The sequence below is a fragment of the Cherax quadricarinatus genome, chromosome 81 (assembly GCF_038502225.1).
Source record: "Cherax quadricarinatus isolate ZL_2023a chromosome 81, ASM3850222v1, whole genome shotgun sequence".
NCBI lineage: Eukaryota > Metazoa > Arthropoda > Malacostraca > Decapoda > Parastacidae > Cherax > Cherax quadricarinatus.
In genome coordinates, this window is record NC_091372.1 from 7,890,757 (window position 1) to 7,915,712 (window position 24,956).

A 24,956-nucleotide genomic window follows, 5' to 3' on the forward strand; every position below is an offset into this window, starting at 1 on the left:
TGAGTGTGAGAGTGTGAGTGTGAGAGTGTGAGTGTGAGTGTGAGTGTGAGAGTGTGAGAGTGTGAGTGTGAGTGTGAGTGTGAGTGTGAGTGTGAGTGTGAGTGTGAGAGTGAGAGTGAGAGTGAGAGTGAGAGTGTGTGTGTGTGTGTGTGTGTGTGTGTGTGTGTGTGTGTGTGTGTGTGTGTGTGTGTGTGTGTGTGTGTGTGTGTGTGTGTGTGTGTGTGTACTCACCTAATTGTAATCACCTAATTGTGGTTGCAGGGGTCGAGACTCAGCTCCTGGCCCCGCCTCTTCACTGATCGCTACTGGATCCTCTCTCTCTCTGCTTCCTGAGCTTTGTCATACCTCTTCTTAAAACTATGTATGGTTCCTGCCTCCACTACTTCACTTGCTAGGCTATTCCACTTGCTGACAACTCTATGACTGAAGAAATACTTCCTAACGTCCCTGTGACTCGTCTGAGTCTTCAGCTTCCAGTTGTGACCCCTTGTCCCTGTGTCCCCTCTCTGGAACATCCTATCTCTGTCCACCTTGTCTATTCCCCGCAGTATCTTGTATGTCGTTATCATGTCTCCCCTGACCCTTCTGTCCTCCAGTGTCGTCAGTCCGATTTCCCTTAACCTTTCCTCGTACGACATTCCCTTGAGCTCTGGGACTAGCCTTGTTGCAAACCTTTGTACTTTCTCTAACTTCTTGACGTGCTTGACCAGGTGTGTGTGTGTGTGTGTGAGAGAGAGATAGAAACTGCCCATTACTTTGGTGTGAACAAACTGACTATTTGTACAGTCAGAAACAACAAGAGAAAATAAGAGCTTGTATAGTAAAAACTAGATTGTTACCTGCTCAAAAGAATGTCAAAAAAGTCTTTACAGTTAAATAAGATGACTAGTTAACTACCTCACCTCAGCCAGTAGGCCCTTGTCAACCTTCCCTATACTCTTCAAATGCTATCAGTAATGACTAAGATAATGTGAGGGAAGTTATACTGTAGTGATTTTTACTTAGCACAGTAGTAAAAAATTTTTTTTTTATTTTTTGGGTAACGTTGAGGTTGTGTGGGATGTAATGCTATTTTCCATGTAACACAATTTCAGATTCCATGCAAATTCTCTGGAATGTAATCCATGTGTTATGAGAGAGTTTACTATATATGTATATATAAAACAATTACTAATTAGTAATAATGAGATTTCAAAAGTGTGTGCAACAAGAATGGGAATAATGAAGAATACCAACATTACTCCCATAGAATGTATGCAAAGGATGTTACACAACAGACCAGGTGATAATGACACCCAGGATAGTTGTGTCAGAAGTATACTTCAGTTATAACACCACTACACTATATTATAAAAAACTACTGCTAAACCTGGCTACTTCCTCGTGTGATAACACAAAAGAGGATCATCTTATAAAAGAACAGTCAATGCTTGGGCATAATTCATGGCAGGGTAGATTACCAAGTTCTATTGTCGCGAGTATTTATGTATACTGTACTTGAGGAACAGTAGATTTTGAGTGAGATTTCTGCTTCCGTTCATTTACCACGTCATTGGTCCCATCCACGGCAATTACATGGTTGGCCCCAACTTATGAACAAGTTGCATATGGTGTTTGAACTTACAAACGAGTCGTTTGTAACTATGAACTTAACCTATAGAAAAATCATAGTAGGAAGGATAATTATGTTACATATGCTTATAATTCAGATCTGTAATCATAAAACAATTATATTCTCAATATTATGTCTTTTGGACTTCATTTCTAAATACAGATCAGCATAGTTCAGATGTTCTTAAGTCAGGGACTCCCAGTACTCAGCATTCCATTCCACTTAGTTGCTATGATATGGGATCCATGGTTAGTATACATAAGTGCTACAAAATTATAAGCAGGTTTATACATGATTAATACTGTTGGGCTAAAACATATGCATTCGAACTCTCACATAACTTGGACCCAAAATGCTGTATCAGTTACAATTTGCTTTTGCAAGTTAAGAGCTAATTAAAGTCTTTTATGACAATAGTAAAAACCAGTGGGCCTATAGTACTGTAATCACAAAATATCACATTTAATTTTGTAATCATATTTTCAAAATGAGTACAGATCTAAAGTTTAAACTCAAGCCACATGGAAATTCCCTTCAGCAAATGCTTGCTCTGTTGAATCGAGCATTTTGCAATCTTATAACACTTAATAAAAAATATTTACCGTAGTTGTAAAATTATAACATTACTCTCTTTAACTTACTCTAAAACAGTGCAGTCACTCATTTCTTCAGCATCACTCTTCTTCCCCTCCACGTCTGTGTCTTCTGCTTGCATCGGCATCCTTACCACAGTCTTCTCATAGATAGGGTTTTGGAACGTGTCAAACTTGCGCCCTAGACCTAGTCTAACTGGGTACCTTTTCCGGTATATTATAAGAGATATAATTAGGACAATGATAAGACCAGTGAGACCTGTTGTACCAATGATGATATAGAGAGTCATGTCATCTTCCAGAGAAAAATTAAATAATCTTGCCAAAATTCCACCTTCTTCACCAGCATTCAAATCTGTCCCTAAAAAGTCTGTTGAATTGATTGCAAGAGAGTCTGTAGAATTATTACCCTGGGTATCCATATTGGTAAGTGACTTATTCATGTATACGTCTTCTATTATAGGTGCTTCTGCCGCAGTCATAGATTCTTGTACAGAACTTTCCTCTTCCACAATACTGTCCTCCATTATATCATCCTCAGGGAATAATAATGTGGGCTGCAAAAAACAAATACTCAAAATATATTGGCAAATAAATATGATCCAAATTAAAATTAGTCTTAAAATTGGATATGTAGAAGATACTATTAAATGAATTAAGGAACCATAATGCATTAAAAAATGTGAACACTGATTGTGATAAAATATTAGGACAGAGGGGCAAACTAGCAGCAATTATAGACAAAAGACATTCATTGGAAAATCACATATATGTATGAGGTAATGAGAAAGTCATACACTATACTGGCAAAATTTAAAATGGCATTCAGATATATTAATAGCAAAATGCTTAAAATGATGTTGACAACATACATCAGACCAAAATTGACATATGCAACAGCTGTGTGGAATTTGCACCTAAATAAACACGTACCAGTAGATAATGTAAAAAAAAAAAAGCAACAAAATAGCCCTTGAGCTAAGAAATATGAGTTTCATAGAAAGACTAGGTAGGAGGCTGGTATAGAGCAGCCACTGAATGAGGTACTGCCTTCCTGTCCTACAAGTGTGAAAACATAAGTACAGTAATATGTTGATAGACAGCATCCACCCATGAAAGTTCTTCACTGTCCTCCTGTCATACAAGTGTGAAACTTAAATACAGTAATATGTTGATAGACAGCATCCACCCATGAAAGTTCTTCACTGTCCTCCTGTCATACAAGTGTGAAACTTAAATACAGTAATATGTTGATAGACAGCATCCACCCACGAAAGTTCTTCACTGTCCTCCTGTCATACAAGTGTGAAACTTAAATACAGTAATATGTTGATAGACAGCATCCACCCATGAAAGTTCTTCACTGTCCTCCTGTCATACAAGTGTGAAACTTAAGTACAGTAATATGTTGATAGACAGCATCCACCCATGAAAGTTCTTCACTGTCCTGTCATACAAGTGTGAAACACAGGTACTGCATTAGGCTGGTAGACAGCAGCTGCCAAGGAAAAGTCCTTTATCAGTTCCAACATTAAGTTTATTAGTTATAAAGATGTAGAGGCCACCCAGCAGGGGCATATAGAGAAATTATTTAAGATTAAATTAAAGAGGAAGATTAAGGCCTTTTTACAACTATCTGTACACTGTAATTTGTAACAGAAATGTGAGTATGATTAATCGGTCAAGTGCACATGAACCAACAAAGAACAAGTACTAAGTGGAGCAGCTTCATCGGGCTTGACTTTGGAAATGTCATTACAATATATTCTCAGAGAAACATTTCTAGGGGTTATACAGTGCCTTGGGGAGGAAGGGGAGAGTAGCTCCAATTTCTTGGATCGAGAGCCCTTCCTCTGGGCATCACTGCACCTCTTTAAAAGATTTTGCCGAGGAAATATAAAATGTATACTCAAGCAGCCCTGCTCCACAGAGACATCTGTGGCTGAAGGGAATGGCACATGCAATGACAACTGTTACCTAACTAGCTGCCTTGATGCTACTGAAGAACTCTTGATCTAAGAAACTGGAGCTACCCTCCCCTTCCTCCAGTAAAATCCGATTATCTGACTCCTACAGGTTTAGCGTTTCCTCATGAATATTATATAAAACTAGATACGTACAGCTAAGCCTCAAGTTAATGAAAAATACAATACATACATCACACTCCTGAATTATGCTGCATCTTCATACACTACTTGTTTTAATGATAGTCAAATTGTTAGTTATATATTCATGGACAGCGCTAAACCTGTAAGGGTCAAAGTGCCTAAAACTGGAAGGAGTGGGGGTAATTAGGTTCAACCTGAGGAAGAGGGTAGCTCTAGTTCCTTGGATCAGGCTCCCTTTACCAACATTCAAGCACTCTTCTTGAAGGGCGACATAGTATAAATCAATCCATGTGATGAGATATTTAAATTACTGCACTTACTGTATTTGCCAAATATGTAACTCATTACTTTTGCAACAGATGTGAGTGCTGTTCATGCGCAAAATTACTTCTACTTCAGGAATTTTGTAAATTGGATACTGTAGCTAAATCAGTGTGAAACAATCATAGTTAGTTTGACTTAGAAAAGAGTTTAAGATTTCACTGTTAAATACAGTACTACGGACTATTTTTCCCATCATACTACAGGAACCACACTCTCAAGGTATAAGATAGTTAGGTAGAGACAATACAAGACATCCCTCAACTTACAATTGAGTTTCATTCTAATTTTTTAACTTACAAATGAGTTGCATTAATGATTTTTTAATTTACAAGGGATTAATTATAAAAAGAATAGTACAAAGGATTGTTATGTTTTATACCTGCACTGCAACCTAGCAGCTGTAAAAATTCAACTGGTTCCATTTGTAAGTGCAGATGTGTGTAAATTGTAGCATTTGTAAGCTGGAGGACATGGTGTATAGTGTGCAAGGGCTCAGCAAGAGCAAGCAAAGGAGCACTCACCATCTTGCCCTGTGGGTCAGTGCTGGTAGAAGCAGCTAGGAATGAGCCATTTTCAGAGGTCAAAACACTGACATTCACACTGTCAACACTTTCAATTGATCCCATGGGGGCATCAGACATCAGTTTATCCTGAAATGCATTAAAACTTGAAAATTTAGCTCTCTTCAAAAATGTGTTGAGAAATGCAAGCGGCTGTCACTCACAAAAAATTAATAGCAATGACAACTGATGCACCATTCCCCCTTAAAAAATTAATGTATTAATGCCACATATAAGATGTTTAATGCACTGGCATACACTATTTTAAGAAAAGTATCTATGAAGCAAATATTATAGGTAAAGCTTGCACAATCAAAAGCATTAAGCTACATCCCAGCAAGCAAATACTAAGCATTAAATTAATACTTAAGCTCTAGAACAATACTTGAAGAAAAAAAGGAAAATAGTAGCTCGTTTATGACACTGACCTGCCAAAGCTTAATGCATAGAAGAGATGAAAGAAAAATCTTACATTTATATATTCCTAAGATACTGTATAATCTAATCCAAAAAACTACAAGGAGACATATATAACAACAGATTAGGAGGCTGCATAGTTTAGTCTTTTAGTGAGACCTTCTCTAGAATAAGAGGCAAAAATATCCAATGCCCCAAATTTGTAGTTTCATTTCTGTCTCCATGTGGATTTTTCATTACACTAAGTGTTTATGACATTCCAGTTAATACATAAATATTATGTTACAATGTTATGATTAGGAATACATGCCCCCAGACAGCTGATATGAATCACTATGAATTATCCCAATGAATTATTCACACAACGGGGGTTACCTTAATGATGCATTCACACAATAGGGATTATCCCAATGATGTGCACTATTCACAATAGTTCCCATCACTAAAAAAGTTTACATTTGTTAACCTATTCCTACCTGTCACGAATTTATATGCCCTTTGTACGAGTGGGGAGATTAAATGAAAGAATAATTGTAATACACTGCATTACTTAACATCCTGTGATACTCCAATACTGAAACTATGTATTGTGCCAAAACAAAAGCATTCACATTGCTAAACTCACAAACTAGTATTTAGTCACTTAGCCATAATACCAACTTACCTCATAATTTGTAATATTTTAAACTTAAGAATTAATCTAAGTCTGCCCGAAATGCCTAGCCATGCTAGATGTTCTAGTGGTACACTCTGTAATTAGTATTTTATAACATGTAAACCACACAATAACCAAATTCTGTAAACTCAGCATTGTAATCCTTATAGAGAATAAACTTTGAATTTGAATTAAGTATGCTTCACAACATAAAATACACAATTCTATATTATAGAGATTTGCAGTCTTATCTACATACAGTAGATATTACCAATACAGAAATATTACCAGTAAATGATTTTAAGTCTATTGAAGTCCTTGAAATAAATACATAATTTTAATAAAAATCCAGTAGGCTACAAACTATGTAAATAATTATGGAACAGCACTGAATTTTGATGTGTATTGTATGTGCATCACCGCTGCCTTCTCCAAAACCATTTACAGTGGACCCCCGGTTAATGATATTTTTTCATTCCAGAAGTATGTTCAGGTGCCAGTACTGACCGAATTTGTTCCCATAAGGAATATTGTGAAGTAGATTAGTCCATTTCAGACCCCCAAACATACACGTACAAACGCACTTACATAAATACACTTACATAATTGGTCGCATTGGGAGGTGATCGTTAAGCAGGGGTCCACTGTATTTTGACTTAGGTTTAATATTGTACATCCAACTTATACAGTGGACCCCCGGTTAACGAACTTTTTTCATTCCAGTAGTATGTTCAGGTGCCAGTACTGACCGAATTTTTTCCCATAAGGAATATTGTGAAGTAGATTAGTCCATTTCAGACCCCCAAACATACACGTACAAATGCACTTACATAAATACACTTACATAATTGGCAGCATTTGGAGGTGATCGTTAAGCGGGGGTCCACTGTATACAGTATGCTAATTACAAGTAATTCTCCTCTTCTACTGTCCTCTCTAAGAGTTTTCAACAGCATCGAATGATCCTTCTCTCCTGTCCTTATGGCCATACATAGTTCAAGTTTGTAATCAAACAAAAGAGGTATTCTCAAGATATACAGAGCTTAATAAAATATATTCACATATCAGAAAATAAAAACGTGTAATGGAACACTTGAAAATAACTCAGATAATCCAAATTTTGAAATTAACCCTTTCAGGGTCCGTCCCGTAGATCTACGGCTTTACGTTCAGGGTCCAAACCGTAGATCTACGCCATGAGCTCAGCTCACTCTGATAAACTGTGAGTGGTACATTTGGGCCTAGATATGAGAGAATACATCTATGTGGTATGTGTGCACCACATAAAACAGATCCTGCAGCACACTGTGTATAATGAGAGAAAAAAAATGAAATCATGATTTTTCGATTAAAACAGCAAATTTGCAGTGTTTTTTCGTATGTTTTTTATAGTTGTATTTGCGATTTCTTGGTCTCATTTGATAGAATGGAAGACATATTACAGAAATAGAGATGATTTTGATTGCTTTTAGCACTGGAAATGGCTTGAAACTGAGCTCAAAGTAGCAGAAATGTTAAATTTTTGCCGATATTCAAGAGTAAACAAATGACCTCACACGTCTAACACACGTCAGCTGGTGGGTCTAATATACATTCACAAATATGGTGATGATATTTATACAATTATTACAGTATTGCATAACAGGAAATCTTCTATTTTTTGGTGTGAATAAAAATTCATTATGTGAATAAAATATCAAAATGGAATTTATTTGTAAAGCCTCAAAACATAACTAATGAACAGAGGAAATGTTAGTTTAGTGCCAGGAATGCCTACATTGTTTATTCTGGACCCTTTTTTGAAATTGGAATATTTTGAACTTTGTGTTAAATTGGCCAAATTAACAATTTCCGATCACTTTATTTTGTAGTTGAAACAGTTGACTTGGCGATTTCTTGTGCTCAATCGATAGAATAGAAGTAATACTAGTGAAATAGCTAAGAATTTGGTTGATTGGAATAATGTAATTGGCCTAAAATGGGAGTCAAAGTCGGCAAAATCGCCGATTCGTAAATATCGCTGACACATCAAAATTCGCGAGAGCATAATTTCGTCAATTTTCCACCAAATTTCGTACTTTTTGTTTTATTACCTTCATAAAAAGATTCTCTACGATTTCACAAGAAAAAATAATTTTTTTTTTTTTTGAAAATTCTTGGACACTGGTGCGTGACTCCAGATTTGGGCCTTGGACCCTGAAAGGGTTAAACAAGAAACAAAACCGTGACTGCTGTATTTTGAGCCATACACCGGGGGTTCTCCTCAGAACATTTTTTGTTTTGAGAATGGTCCCAGTATAAAGATCAAAATATTCAGTTTTCTTTCTTGCATGTTTTCAAAATGTAAATTTTCTGAGTGATATACACAAATAAGTAAAAATTAAAATAAACCACATAATATCGTCCTGATGTTAAAATCTAATTTCTTCCCAAAACGGCTACCATGAAACTCCAAATAATTAAAGTATATTTTACAATTCAAAGACTTGCATACTGTATGTATTGCATACTATTTCATATTTTAATGAGATTTACACAGTGCTGAGGTATGTATTGCTTCAAAAACTTGCAAAAAATCTTTAAAAAACAAGTGGATCCGGCAAAAGAAATTTCTAGGACAGTAAATCTGACAAGGAATATTGTGTACATAGTCTGACATTCAAAAATGTGTATCTTAACCCGTAAACGATCCAAGCAGATCTATGTTCACATGTGTAGTGCTACAAAAGTAGATCTACGTTTTTTACATATTTTCAAATGTAACAAAAAAAAAAAGTAGATCAAAGTTTTTTTTACACATTTTCAAATGTAAAAAAACAAAAAGATCTACTTTTTTACATACTTTCAAATGTTGAAAAAACGTATATATACGTTTGGACCGTTTACGGGTTAAAGAGTCCATACAGGTGTTTGCACTATTTCCTGTGGGGGCTGTGAAAAAGCATACACTGGAGAAACATCCTGCACCTTCGAAACATGCTTTAAGAAATACATTTATGCCAGCAGATGCTACAACTCCAGTGCCTCTGCGCAGCATCAGAACCCCACAGATTACCTTGGAGATGGAAGGACAGAAATATACCTAGTTGGATGAGTCTTATTGTAGCCAGCTGGCAGAGTGGCTTATGCACTGATCTGGAGTTTTAGAACACTCGCCATGTGTCGTGATACCCATCTGATTATCCCAGAATCAAACGCTCAGAGGTACAAGTGCATGAGACAGCACGTGTGTGTCTCCCATACTGTTATACACAGAATATCATCTCTGATAGTCTAACAAGATTCTTTTTTTCAACACACTGGCCGTCTCCCACCAAGGCAGGGTGACCCAAAAATAGGAACACTTTCACCATCATTCACACACATCATTGTCTTTGCAGGTGTGTGCAGATACTACAGTTCAGATGTCACTACAAACAGCAAATATCCCAAACCCCTCCTTTAAAGTGTAGGCATTGTACTTCCCACCTCCAGGACTCAAGTCTGGCTAACTGGTTTCCCTGAATTCCTTCACAAAATACTGTACTACCCTACTTCAAAAACAAGCACATTGCTCTCCTACCCTCCTCTCATATGTATACGTATACTCATCATGTCCATGTACTGTACATACTGGTTGGAGAAAGCTTCTGCTGGACAAAACAATACCTTTAAAAAATCTCATTTAATGCAAGACACACTTAATTTTTTCCCCCACTCCACATGTATGCAAGCAAATGGAAAAGCTTATTGTATTTTTTAACGCAATCATCTTGCCAGAACTCTAAACATCCTCAAACCTCCTTGAGACTGCAGACACTGTTTTCCTATAATTTTGTTTTTTCCAGCAAGTCGGCCGTCTCCTACCGAGACAGGGTGACCCAAAGAGAAAGAAAATCCCCAAAAAGAAAATACTTTCATCATCATTCAACACTTTCACCTCACTCACACATAATCACTGTTTTTGCAGAGGTGCCCAGAATACAACAGTTTAGAAGTATATATGCATAAAAATACACAATAAATCTCTCCAAACTGTCAATATCCCAAACCCCTCCTTTAGAGTGCAGGCATTATACTTCCCATTTCCAGGACTCAAGTTCGGTTACACAAAATAACTGGTTTCCCTGAATCCCTTCATTAAATATTACCCTGCTCACACTCCAACAGATCGTCAGGTCCCAAATACCACGTGTTTCCATTCACTCCTATCTAACATGCTCACACACGCTTGCTGGAAGTCCAAACCCCTCGCCCACAACACCTCCTTTACCCCCTCCCTCCAACCTTTTCGAGGATGACCCTTACCCCGCCTTCCTTCCCCTACAGATTTATGTGCTCTCCATGTCATTCTACTTTGATCCATTCTCTCTGAATGACCAAACCACCTCAACAAACCCTTTTCAGCCCTCTGACTAATACTTTTATTAACTCCATACCTTCTCCTAATTTCCACACTCCAAATTTTCTGCATAATATTTACACCACACATTGCTCTTAGACAGGACATCTCCACTGCCTCCAACCGCCTCCTCGCTGCAGCATTTACAACCCAAGCTTCACACCCATATACGAGTGTTGGTACTACTATACTTTCATACATTCCCTTCTTTGCCTCCATAGATAACATTTTTTGCCTCCACATATACCTCAATGCACCACTCACATTTTTTCCTTCATCAATTCTATGATTAACCTCATCCTTCATAAATCCATCCGCTGACACGTCAACTCCCAAATATCTGAAAACATTCACTTCTTCCACACTACTCCTCCCCAATTTGATATCCAATTTTTCTTTGTCTAAATCATTTGATACTCTCATCACCTTACTCTTTTCTATGTTCACTTTCAACTTTCTACCTTTACACACATTCCCAAATTCGTCCACTAACCTTTGCAATTTTTCTTTAGAATCTCCCATAAGCACAGTATCATCAGCAAAAAGTAACTGTGTCACTTCCCATTTTGTATATAATTCCCCATAATTTAATCCAACCCCTCTCCTGAACACCCTAGCATTTACTTTTTTTACAACCCCATCTATAAATATATTAAACAACCATGGTGACATTACACATCCCTGTCTAAGACCTACTTTTACCGGGAAGTAGTCTCCCTCTCTTCTACACACCCTAACCTGAGCCTCACTATCCTCATAAAAACTCTTTACAGCATTACTGCGACCCCTGAATGGGTCACAATGTATATAATGTATATTACCTGTTCATATAATTTTATATTGCTTATATCTGCGATATTAGCTAAATCGTAAATACAGTACAGTGGACCCCCGGTTAATGATATTTTTTCACTCCAGAAGTATGTTCAGGTGCCAGTACCGACCGAATTTGTTCCCATAAGAAATATTGTGAAGTAGATTAGTCCATTTCAGACCCCCAAACATACACGTACAAACGCACTTACATAAATACACTTACATATAATTGGTCACATTCGGAGGTAATCGTTATGCGGGGGTCCACTGTATATTGCTTTATATTATTATTTGACTTAACCCTTTCAGGGTCCAAGGCCCAAATCTGGAGTCACGCACCAGTGTCAAAGAATTTTCAAAAAAAAAATTTGTTATTTTTTCTTATGAAATCGTAGAGAATCTTTTTGTGAAGGTAATAAAACAAAAAGTACGAAATTTGGTGGAAAATTGACGAAATTATGCTCTCGCGAATTTTGATGTGTCAGCGATATTTACGAATCGGCGATTTTGCCGACTTTGACTCCCATTTTAGGCCAATTACATTATTCCAATCAACCAAATTCTTAGCTATTTCACTAGTATTACTTCTATTCTATCGATTGTGCACAAGAAATCGCCAAGTCAACTGTTTCAACTACAAAATAAAGTGATCGGAAATTGTTAATTTGGCCAATTTAACACAAAGTTCAAAATATTCTAATTTCAAAATAGGGTTCAGAATGAACAATGTAGGCATTCCTGGCACTAAACTAACATTTCCTCTGTTCATTAGTTATGTTTTGAGGCTTTACAAATAAATTCCGTTTTGATTTTTTATTCACATAATGAATTTTTATTCACACCAAAAAATAGAAGACTTACTGTTATGCAATACTGTAATAATTGTATAAATATCATCACCATATTTGTGAATGTATATTAGACCCACCAGCTGGCATGTATTAGATGTGTGAGGTCGTTTGTTTACTCTTGAATATCGGCAAAAATTTAACATTTCTGCTACTTTGAGCTCAGTTTCAAGCCATTTCCAGTGCTAAAACCAATCAAAATCATCTCTATTTCTGTAATATGTCTTCCATTCTATCAAATGAGACCAAGAAATCGCAAATACAACTATAAAAAACATACGAAAAAACACGGCAAAGTTGCTGTTTTAATCGAAAAATCATGATTTCATTTTTTTTCTCACATTATACACAGTGTGCTGCAGGATCTGTTTTATGTGGAGCACACATACCACATAGATGTGTTCTCTCATATCTAGGCCTAAATGTACCACTCACAGTTTATCAGAGTGAGCTGAGCTCATGGCGTAGATCTACGGTTTGGACCCTGAACGTAAAGCCGTAGATCTACGGGACGGACCCTGAAAGGGTTAATTATATTATTAGGTAGGATGTAACATTTATATATTATTCTGTGCTCATACTTCGAGTGTTAAGTAGCTGACAGCACTGTCTAACTATCGCTCCGCTCGTTGCTCGTTACGCTGCTGGCTTCTGTGTTGCTGGGCAGCAGCAGTCCACAGAGTAGTCACATGATCAAGGGGGGTGATCACACCTCACCTGGAGTGAGTGGAGCTTTCAGGCGCTAGCTACTGTCGGTTGGACGTTGCTATTAACAAGAGGTCCCACACCTCCTCTCCCTTGTGGGCCCTTGTAGGAAGATAGTCTCTGTTGCTTTCTTGTTGTTGGTTCTGTGCAACTCTGTTCACAGAACATAGCCTAGACTTAGTGATTTTCGACATTGTACCGAGGTTGTGTGTCGCATAGACACTCTGAGAAACTCAGGTCCTGAGCTGTAGCTTCTGACCTAATTTGAGGAACTTTTAAATGTCGGCGAAGAAAGGGAGGCGGTAATTTCATGCACTGGTCAGGGAGGTATACCATCTTTTAGGAGTGAAGAAGAGCAGAATGTAAGTGTGGTGGAGGTACGTGAGGCATTACGTAGAATGAAAGGGGGTAAAGCAGCTGGAAATGACGGGATCATGACAGAAATGTTAAAGGCAGGGGGGATATAGTGTTGGAGTGGTTGGTACTTTTGTTTAATAAATGTATGAAAGAGGGGAAGGTACCTAGGGATTGGCAGAGAGCATGTATAGTCCCTTTATATAAAGGGAAAGGGGACAAAAGAGATTGTAAAAATTATAGAGGAATAAGTTTACTGAGTATACCAGGAAAAGTGTACGGTAGGGTTATAATTGAAAGAATTAGAGGCAAGACAGAATGTAGGATTGCGGATGAGCAAGGAGGTTTCAGAGTGGGTAGGGGATGTGTAGATCAAGTGTTTACATTGAAGCATATATGTGAACAGTATTTAGATAAAGGTAGGGAAGTTTTTATTGCATTTATGGATTTAGAAAAGGCATATGATAGAGTGGATAGAGGAGCAATGTGGCAGATGTTGCAAGTATAGGAATAGGTGGTAAGTTACTAAATGCTGTAAAGAGTTTTTATGAGGATAGTGAGGCTCAGGTTAGGGTGTGTAGAAGAGAGGGAGACAACTTCCCGGTAAAAGTAGGTCTTAGACAGGGATGTGTAATGTCACCATGGTTGTTAAATATATTTATAGATGGGGTTGTAAAGGAAGTAAATGCTAGGGTGTTCGGGAGAGGGGTGGGATTAAATTATGGGGAATCAAATTCAAAATGGGAATTGACACATTTACTTTTTGCTGATGATACTGTGCTTATGGGAGATTCTAAAGAAAAATTGCAAAGGTTAGTGGATGAGTTTGGGAATGTGTGTAAAGGCAGAAAGTTGAAAGCTAACATAGAAAAGAGTAAGGTGATGAGGGTATCAAATGATTTAGATAAAGAAAAATTGGATATCAACTTGGGGAGGAGGAGTATGGAAGTGAATGTTTTCAGATACTTGGGAGTTGACGTGTCGGCGGATGGATTTATGAAGGATGAGGTAAATAATAGAACTGATGAGGGAAAAAAGGCGAGTGGTGCGTTGAGGTATATGTGGAGTCAAAAAACGTTATCTATTGAGGCAAAGAAGGGAATGTATGAAAGTACGTATAGTAGTACCAACACTCTTATATGGGTGTGAAGCTTGGGTGGTAAATGCAGCAGTGAGGAGACAGTTGGAGGCAGTGGAGATGTCCTGTCTAAGGGCAATGTGTGGTGTAAATATTATGCAGAAAATTCGGAGTGTGGAAATTAGGAAAAGGTGTGGAGTTAATAAAAGTATTAGTCAGAGGGCAGAAGAGGGGTTGTTGAGGTGGTTTGGTCATTTGGAGAGAATGGATCAAAGTAGAATGACATGGAAAGCATATAAATCTATAGGGGAAGGAAGGCGAGGTAGGGGTCGTCCTCGAAAGGGTTGGAGAGAGGGGGTAAAGGAGGTTTTGTGGGCGAGGGGCTTGGACTTCCAGCAAGCGTGCATGAGCATGTTAGATAGAAGTGAATGGAGACGAATGGTACTTGGGACCTGACGATCTGTTGGAGTGTGAGCAGGGTAATATTTAGTGAAGGGATTCAGGGAAACCGGTTATTTTCATATAGTTGGACTTGTGTCCTGGAAATGGGAAGTACAATGCCTGCACTTTAAAGGAGGGGTTTGGGATATTGGCAGTTTGGGGGGATATGTTGTGTATCTTTATATGTATATGCTTCTAAACTGTTGTATTCTGGGCACCTCTGCAAAAACAGTGATAATGTTTGAGTATGGTGAAAGTGTTGAGTGATGATGAAAGCATTTTCTTTTTGGGGATTTTCTTTCTTTTTTGGGTCACCCTGCCTCGGTGGGAGACGGCCGACTTGTTGAAAAAAAAAAAAATCTGTGTACTGTCACAGTCGGGAATTTTTCTAATGCTGAACTTAGATTCAGTAGTATGGGAGTTTTGTGACTTTTGTGGAGGATCTGCAGATGGTCCCTACTTAGTGTCGTTATATTATCTCCTTGTTCCTGATTCTGTGTCGTTGTTGCTTGTTACATTGCTGCTCGGCTTAACAGTCGCTTTATTGTTCAAACAAGCTGTTCTGATTGCCAGGTTGGTCAAAAAGTTAGTTTAAGTGAGGACTTTTAGTCAGTCACTGGTTAAGTCTAGTCGAGTCTTGAGACATAGAGAACTACTTAGAGCACTTACACACACATACACACAAACTTACTTGTATATATATATATGTATTATGTTATTAAATGCTAACAATGTACCAGACAGTACTTAAAAGCCATAAAGTTGTGTTATGTGCCTTCAGCACAATACTACTGTACACGAGAGAAGTGTAAGAACTTGTATCCTATATTATATTCAATTGATTACTATAGTTTGCTTTGATAATATACGCCTAGACAACTTAATCGTTAATAAACTTATTAAATTTTAATTTCTTTCGTTAGTAGCCTACCAGTTGCAATCCTGAAGCACTATTGAATCTTACTAAATTCTGATGGATAATTGGACCAGGATACTGACTAGTACTTGTTACAAAAACCCAGTAACAGGCTAGATGCTAGAGGGGCAGTGATTTCTAGTATTCACTGGAGATCTCTATCATTATTAAAAATCGCTTTATTTGTAACAAGCATTTAGTAACTTACCACCTATTCCATATACTTGCAACATCTGCCACATTGCTCCCCTATCCACTATCATATGCCTTTTCTAAATCCATAAATGCAATACAAACTTCCCTACCTTTATCTAAATACTGCTCACATATATGCTTCAATGTAAACACTTGATCTACACATCCCCTACCCATTCTAAAACCTCCTTGCTCATCCGCAATTCTGCATTCTGTCTTGCCTCTAATTCTTTCAACAATAACCCTACCATGCACTTTTCCTGGTATACTCAGTAAACTTATTCCTCTATAATTTTTACAATCTCTTTTGTCCCCCTTCCCTTTATATAAAGGGACTATACATGCTCTCTGCCAATCCCTAGGTACCTTCCCCTCTTTCACACACTTTTTTTTTTCAACAAGTCGGCCGTCTCCCACCGAGGCAGGGTGACCCAAAGAGAAGGAAAATCCCCCAAAAAGAAAATACTTTCATCATCATTCAACACTTTCACCTCACTCACACAATCACTGTTTTTGCAGAGGTGCCCAGAATACAACAGCTTAGAAGTATATATGTATAAAATACACAATATATCTCTCCAAACTGCCAATACAATTTATTAAACAAAAATACCACCCACTCCAACACTATGTCCCCCCCTGCTTTTAACATTTCTGTCACGATCCCGTCAGTTCCAGCTGCTTTATCCTCTTTCATTCTCTGTAATGCCTCACGCACCTCCCCCACGCTCACATCCTGCTCTTCTTCACCCCTAAAAGATGATATACCTCCCTGGCCAGTGCATGAAATTACCGCCTCCCTTTCTTCGTCGACATTTAAAAGTTCCTCAAAATATTCTCGCCATCTACCCAAAACCTCCATCTCCCCATCTACTAACTCCCCTACTCTGTACCTGTACATTTACATTTAATTTATAAAAAAACTGTAATCCCATACTCACCTTGTGAAGATGAAGGCAGACAGGTGGTTCATCCCACGCACCATTTTTACAATGAAGTTCTATGGGACCGAGAAGAGTAAACCCTTTGTCACACATGTAAAGGGCAACCGTGCCAGATTGAAGGCGCTTAAACTCCACACTTCCATTTTCAAGGGATGGTGGAAGAAGACAGAGGTCCGTCTGGGTTGTTATAGACAATGTCCCCTTTTTGGTGAGCTTTGTAACACTGTGGTACACTATAAAAACTGTATCAGCATCTGTCACCATTCTGAAATCATTATTATAAGTTGGGCACCATTCAACATCCCACTTTGGGTTCATGAGAGACTCCTCAAAAATAGTAATATGAGGCTTGATATTTTGAGAGAATCTCAAACTCACATGTTTATGTTGCTCAGTATTAAGCTGCCAAACACATGCTTCAGATTGGGTATAAGGTTGGAATTTATGTTCAATTTTTTCATTTGTCTCATCCGAGGAGATGATTCCATCTGAGCAAGTTGGAACAAGGCAATAAGTCTCTGTGCCTATAAAGGTAGAGTTGATAATGCAAGTATCACCACTAAGAGGATAACTAACTAGAAAGCCATCGTCACAGTCTGAGGGAGCCTCAAAATCCGGTTTCTCACTATTCATGTCTAAACTGATGTTAAAGTCAGCAATGTTTTGGCAAACATTTCCTCCCTCAGAAGCTGTGTGGGCTTGTGCACTGAGCCTTAGATACAATTCAACCATCGTCCCATTAGTCAAAGTTTCACATTCTTGGCACACTGATTTATCACTTTTGCTTTCATCTTTTATGCTGTTCATGGTTTCACTTTTCGCATTAGTATGGCTGTCGCATGTTCCACAGTCCTGAGTAATGTGTCGCTGAGCGCCGTCGATGTATATCATCATTGTGGAGACTCCCCCGAGTCTTATTTTGTGGAGCTTCACCTGAAACTTTGGACTGTTTGGAGCATGGTAGCACTTATAGCAAAGGTTCTTATCCACATCTTGCATATCATCTGAAAGTGCAGCAATGACACAATGAGTTGATTAGACATAGTAGCAGTAAGTAATAGTAATTTTTTTTTTTTGTAACAAGTCGGCTGTCTCCCACCTAGGCAGGGCAACGCAAAAAAGAAAGAAAATCCCTAAAAAGAAAATACTTTCATCATCATTCAACACTTTCACCTCATTCACACATAATCACTGTTTTTGCGAAGGTGTTCACAATACAACAGTTTAGAAGCATATACAGTAGACCCCCGGTTTACAATATTTCATTCCAGAAGTATGTTCAGGTGCCAGTACTGACCGAATTTGTTCCCATAAGGAATATTGTCAATTAGATTAGTCCATGTCAGACCCCCAAACATACATATACAAACGCACTTACATAAATACACTTACATAATTGGTCGCATTGGGAGCTGATCGTAAACCAGGGGTCCACTATACATACGTATAAAGATACACAACATATCCCTCCAAACTGCCAATATCCCAAACCCCACCTTTAAAGTGCAGGCTTTAAAGGAGTAATAATAGAATAAGTAGTAGTAATAGTATTAGTAACAGTAGCTAGCAACATTAGTATTAATAACTAGTTAGCAGTAATGGTAGCTATATAGTAGTCGTAGTAATAGTAGTAAGTAGTAGCAATAGTAGTAAGTAGTAATAATAGTAGTAGTTCATAGTAATAGTAGTAGTAACAGTAATAGTAGTAGTAGTAACAGTAGTTAGTAGTAACAGTAGTTAGTAGTAACAGTAGTTAGCAGTAACAGAAGTTAGCAGTAACAGTAGTAGTAGCTAGTAATAGTAGTAGTTAATAGTAATAATAGTAGTATTTTATTCATGGAGAAGTGCTACACCCATAGTGGTCAAACTGTACCTGGGGAGTGGTAAGCAATCAGGTTTGATCTGAGGAAGGGGAGGGGAGGGAAGGGAAGGGCAGTCCCAATACCTTAAATCAATTCCTTGAAGGGAATAAGTTTTTAACATTAAATTAATATTTAAATTATAAAAATTTTCACACATACGAGAGAGAAGGATATTAACTTTAATGAAGATAATGACTTGTACCACTGAAACTCAGTTCTCTCTGAAATTTCCCTTCTCTGAGAGGGTTATATAGGTTAATATATTTGTTAATGGTGCTATGATATCTCTATATATTCGACTTTTCAGAAGGAATAAAAAAATTCATACATTATTATTACTTTCATGGGGAAAAGGTAAACCCACGAGTCATACAGCACCTAGAAAGCAATCGGTATCGTTCTGAGGAGGGTCCTGTAATTACATATCCCAGAACCATTAATTAACAGGTAACCAAAAATCATTAGATGAAAAATCTTTGTTTCACATGAACACAAAAGCCTTCCCTGGTAAAAATAAAAAATAAAATAAATGAAAACAAAAGCACTAGACACTGAACGTGCTCATCTGTGTAGATGAGCACTAGACACTGAACGTGCTCATCTGTGTAGATGAGCACTAGACACTGAACATGCTCATCTGTGTAGATGAGCACTAGACACTGAACATGCTCATCTGTGTAGATGAGCACTAGACACTGAACGTGCTCATCTGTGTAGATGAGCACTAGACACTGAACGTGCTCATCTGTGTAGATGAGCACTAGACACTGAACATGCTCATCTGTGTAGATGAGCACTAGACACTGAACATGCTCATCCGTGTAGATGAGCACTAGACACTGAACATGCTCATCTGTGTAGATGAGCACTAGACACTGAACATGCTCATCTGTGTAGATGAGCACTAGACATTAAATGTGCTCATGTAGATGAGCACTAGACACTGAATGTGCTCGTCTGTGTAGATGAGCACTAGAGAGCAAGTGAGAGGGGAGTTTACGGCGACATTTCGGTCTGACTTGGACCATTTACAAAGTCACACTGTGACTTTGTAAATGGTCAAAGTTGGACCAAAATGTCATCATTAACTCCTCTCTCCTATGTGTGTGTTATCTGTGTATTGTTCCAGTCATGGTATTGTCCTTTTTTTTGTTCTTCAGTTTCATATCATCATTGCAAGACTAATGACATGTAGTAATTATGTGCCATACCATATCACCTTCCTGTATATTGTTTCAATCATTCAGCTTGCTCATTATCATCTCACCAAGTTTGCAACTCAAAAAATGTGTAATTTATGGATTTTCAAACTAAAAAAAAAGTGTGATTTGTGAATTTTTCCAACTACATTTTTAACAAATTGTAAATACAGTAACTGTAAAGCAATTAAATACTCACTGCTAAGAAAGTGAGGATACAGCTTAGGGATGATGCATTCTTCTGCTAATGCAGAAGACAAGATGACTAGCATGAGGGCCACCAACCCTATACACACACACAAGTGATGTGTTGCCTCCATCCTGGGCCACCTATTCCAGCAGCCCTTTATATTACACACTACATCACACCTGAAGAGAGAAACATACTATACATACACTATAATATTAACCTGTATGGAAAGACACACATGCAGTACAATGTGATCCTTTAATGATGTTATGCCCACACAGTAGGCTTTATCAAGTCACAAACTGATAAACCTTGAGGGGAAGGATGAGAACATATAAAAGGAGAGTAGTGACGTGAAGAGTTAGGTTAGGTGTGATGAAGCAAAACCTTTAGTAAATTTAAAAAAACAGGTTGGGTAGCAGTGAGCCAGTGCTTACTGCTACCCATACTTGTGTACTATGAACTGTTGCCATGTGGAAAACCAATTTAGATGCTTCCTTGCAAGAGGCTCAGCTATTTTGCAGAGGCTGTTGTTCAGGTTGATATTACTGGATGTGATAATGAGTGATGATTCTATTAACCCCTATACTGGGAGCGACATGTATACAAAAAAATCGCAGGACTTTTATAAAATACTGTACCTGCAAGTTGCCTTTGTAGGTTTTCAAAAAACAAGGGCAAACATAAGTGCTGCATGCATGACTGTATATGCAACAGGGGTCCAAAGGTTATTCTACAGTTCTTCACATCATTAGAAAGGTCTTGTTAAGATTATGAGTTGCAGTTCTGGTCTCCATGCTACAGAATAGATATAAGTACATTAGAGAAAATACAGATAATATAAATGCTGTATAGAGAAGCTCTCATATGAAGACTGAGAGCTCTGAACCTGCAATCTTGAAAGATGTAGAATAAGGGGAGATAAGATCGAAATACAGGTGCTTCCTGACTTACAATGGGCTTACGTCCCAATGAACCCATCGTAAGGCGAAAATATGAGTAAAATATGAATATGATATGCTAAATAAGTAAATAACTACTATCACTAAGTAAATAAACAAAGAATTACTGTAATTAACTAAATACTGGTATTGAAGAGTAAATAAATGAATACAAGTTACGGTCTTGCTGCCTACATGCTGGGTAATTATATTAGGTTTCATCTCCAAAGTAACTGCTTTTGCACCATCGTAGAGTCAAAATACCATAAACTGAACTATCGCAAGTCGAGGAGCACCTTTACAGCAAGCTCTCTTATAAAACTCTACATCATGTGAATATTTTGCAGATGAAACTAAAAAAGGTATCCTACATGAATTTCATTTGCTATGAAGGCCTTCCTATGCACTATTCAATTTTGGATGTAGGTTTTCAAAAAATTGCACTGTATTACTGTATACAAAAAATTGCACTATATTACTGTATACAGGTGAAAAATGGGTAAAAAATAAAATATAAATAGGGTGCTGATGATATTAAATCAAGAAATTCAAAATAATGGATTCAATATGGACAAATTGGGCAGCAAAGTTGTCGATGAGAGGAACACTAAAGCCATTTGCACCATCAATCTGCCGGTAACACAATAAAGTCACTTGCACCACCTGTCTGGGGGATGACATATTAAGCCACCTGTAAAATATGTCTGCTGGTGACCACAAAGCCACCTGCACTTGTATTAATTGTCTACTGGTGACACAACAAAACCGCTTGTACTGACTGTCTACTGGTGACACATCACAGCCAAGTGCACCACCTGTCTGTTGGTGACACAAATCCACCTGCACCATTTATTTGCTGGTGATGCAACAAAGCTACCTGCATCATCTGCCTACTGGTGACACAACAAAGACACCTGCACCTTCTATTTACTGGTGACATAACACAGCCACCTGCCTGCACCTATTTGCCACCCGTACCATCTGTCTATTGGTGACACAAAGCTACCTGTACCACATATATGCTGGTGACACAACAAAACCACCTGCACCATCTGCTTACTGGTGACACAAAGCCACCTGCACCATCTGTCTACTGGTGACACAAAGTCACCTGCACCATCTGTCTACTGGTGACACAGTCACCTGCACCATCTGTCTACTGGTGACACAGTCACCTTCACCATCTGTCTACTGGTGACACAAAGCCACCTGCACCATTTGTCTGCTAGTGACACAACAAAGCCACCTGCACCATCTACATGCTGGTGACACAACAAAACCACCTGCACCATTTGTCTACTGGTGACACAAAGCCACCTACACCATCTGTCTACTGGTAACACAACAAAGTCATTTGCACCATCTGTCAACTGGTGACACAAAGCCACCTGCACTATCTGTCTAATGGTGATACAACAAAGCCACCTGCACCATCTGCCTACTGGTGACACAACAAAACCACCTACACTATCTGTCTATTGGTGACACAACAAAGCAACCTACACCATCTGCCTACTGGTGACATAAAACCACCTGCACATCTGTCTACTGGTGACACAACAAAGCCACCTGCACATCTGTACTGGTGACACAACAAAGCCACCTGCACCATCTGTCTACTGGTGACACAAAGCCACCTGCACATCTGTCTACTGGTGACACAACAAAGCCACCTGCACCATCTGTCTACTGGTGACACAACAAAGCCACCTGCAACTTCTATATGCTGGTGACAGAACAAAGCCACCTGCACATCTGTCTACTGGTAACACAACAAAGCCACCTGCACCATCTGTCTACTGGTAACACAACAAAGCCACCTGCACCATCTGTCTACTGGTAACACAACAAAGCCACCTACACTATCTGTCTACTGGTGACAACAAAGCCACCTGCACCATCTGTCTACTGGTAACACAACAAAGCCACCTGCACCATCTGTCTACTGGTAACACAACAAAGCCACCTGCACCATCTGTCTACTGGTAACACAACAAAGCCACCTGCACCATCTGTCTACTGGTAACACCTTACATCAATCACCACCCAAAAACATATATTTCTCAACTCCAAACACACATTTATAAACCACACATAAAGCAGATTATATATACCAACAATAAACACAATATACATACAATATACCAAAATAAGGACGACAAAAAGGAAGAAATAAGATCAATGGGAGTGGGTGGGAGGGCGTGAGGCAAGATGGTGTCCTCTCTCGCCTCTTTATCGCCTCAAATTACCTCTTCAGAGTCAAAATTAAGTTCCCAGATGCTGCCTCCATGCATGCAGAGTTCAAGAGTGTGAGTAATACCTGTAAAAATCGTCCAGTTGGTTGATTCTTCAAAATGATTCATAAAATTGATTATTCGCGTCACAGAGCTTAATTGTCTGAAGCGGTTTCTATATCCAGCTTACAAAATGGAGTTGAGTACATGTATTCTATAATTTTTTTCATATATTTTTCCGTCTTCGATAAGTAATCACTCATCAAAATGCATTGTAAATTTTATTTTATAAAATAAAGGAAGAATTTTAACAATTATTTAGCATTTTTGTAGGGTTCTTAGTTTTGTAAGCCGTATATAACAACCATATTCTCACCATAGGGAGTGGTTTACTGAAATTTGTCAGAATGATTTGTTCAATTTCTTTAAAATTTGGAAATATTAATCGCCAATAAAGACTAAATAAGCAAATTCCTTGCCATTTGATGCAGATTTTATGTATTTATACTTAACATGAAAGTCGTCTTCATGATCAGGTTAGATTTAATGATGTATCTACTGAGTAATAATAATAAATGAGTGGCTAATATTTACGTTCATTATAGGGATGCACAACTGTTAGCTCAGTGTTTAGCTTTGTTTATTTAGCTTTCATCATCAGTAACTTCACCTGTCAGCTCAACTTCACACTTCACCTGTCAGGCTCAGCTAACAAATAAACCAAACAAACCTGATTTCTTTCTGCAGTATATAAAATGTAGTTTACATATAATAAAATATTGTTATGCACAAAAGAGTCATTAATATGCTGTGTAGTAAGTTAAATTTAACTTCAGTAAGTAAGTTTTATTGGGCGCGTTCACACTTGACTACAATTACACATATTTAAGGTAATTTCAATGGTCTTATGTAGTTACATCCGTAAATTACTTAAGATAACCAAATAAAGGTCAAAGTGACTTATATTACAACAGTAAATAATAATAATAATAATAATAATAATAATAATAATAATAATAATAATAATAATAATAATAATATTTTTTTAATTTTTATTATCACACTGGCCGATTCCCACCAAGGCAGGGTGGCCCGAAAAAGAAAAACTTTCACCATCATTCACTCCATCATTGTCTTGCCAGAAGGGTGCTTTACACTACAGTTTTTAAACTGCAACATTAACACCCCTCCTTCAGAGTGCAGGCACTGTACTTCCCATCTCCAGGACTCAAGTCCGGCCTGCCGGTTTCCCTGAATCCCTTCATAAATGTTACTTTGCTCACACTCCAACAGCACGTCAAGTATTAAAAACCATTTGTCTCCATTCACTCCTATCAAACACGCTCACGCATGCCTGCTGGAAGTCCAAGCCCCTCGCACACAAAACCTCCTTTACCCCCTCCCTCCAACCTTTCCTAGGCCGACCCCTACCCCGCCTTCCTTCCACTACAGACTGATACACTCTTGAAGTCATTCTGTTTCGCTCCATTCTCTCTACAAGTCCGAACCACCTCAACAACCCTTCCTCAGCCTTCTGGATAATAGTTTTGGTAATCCCGCACCTCCTCCTAACTTCCAAACTA

The 24,956-nt window shown here is 38.1% G+C and overlaps 1 protein-coding gene across 5 annotated transcripts in view; it reads right to left on the reverse strand.

Annotated features, from left to right (window-relative positions):
• Window positions 1–23,553, reverse strand: part of LOC128699869 (uncharacterized) — a 23,931-nt gene extending 378 nt beyond the window's left edge. Inside the window, exons 1-6 of one of the 5 annotated variants that reach the window (XM_053792670.2) lie at window positions 23,460–23,553; window positions 20,840–20,996; window positions 20,208–20,377; window positions 16,945–17,951; window positions 5,159–5,287; window positions 1–2,762 (exon numbers count right to left, since the gene is read on the reverse strand). The exon at window positions 1–2,762 is cut by the window's left edge and continues 373 nt beyond it. In XM_053792670.2, coding sequence (XP_053648645.1) covers window positions 2,250–2,762; window positions 5,159–5,287; window positions 16,945–17,951; window positions 20,208–20,328 — 1,770 coding nt within the window. In that variant the 5' untranslated portion in view covers window positions 20,329–20,377; window positions 20,840–20,996; window positions 23,460–23,553 and the 3' untranslated portion in view covers window positions 1–2,249. Of the gene's footprint in view, window positions 2,763–5,158; window positions 5,288–16,944; window positions 17,952–20,207; window positions 20,378–20,839; window positions 20,997–23,388 lie in introns of all 5 variants that reach the window. The other 4 variants (XM_053792672.2, XM_053792673.2, XM_053792669.2 and 1 more) reach the window with 4 other exon arrangements.
• Between the last annotated feature and the right edge of the window lie 1,403 nt (window positions 23,554–24,956).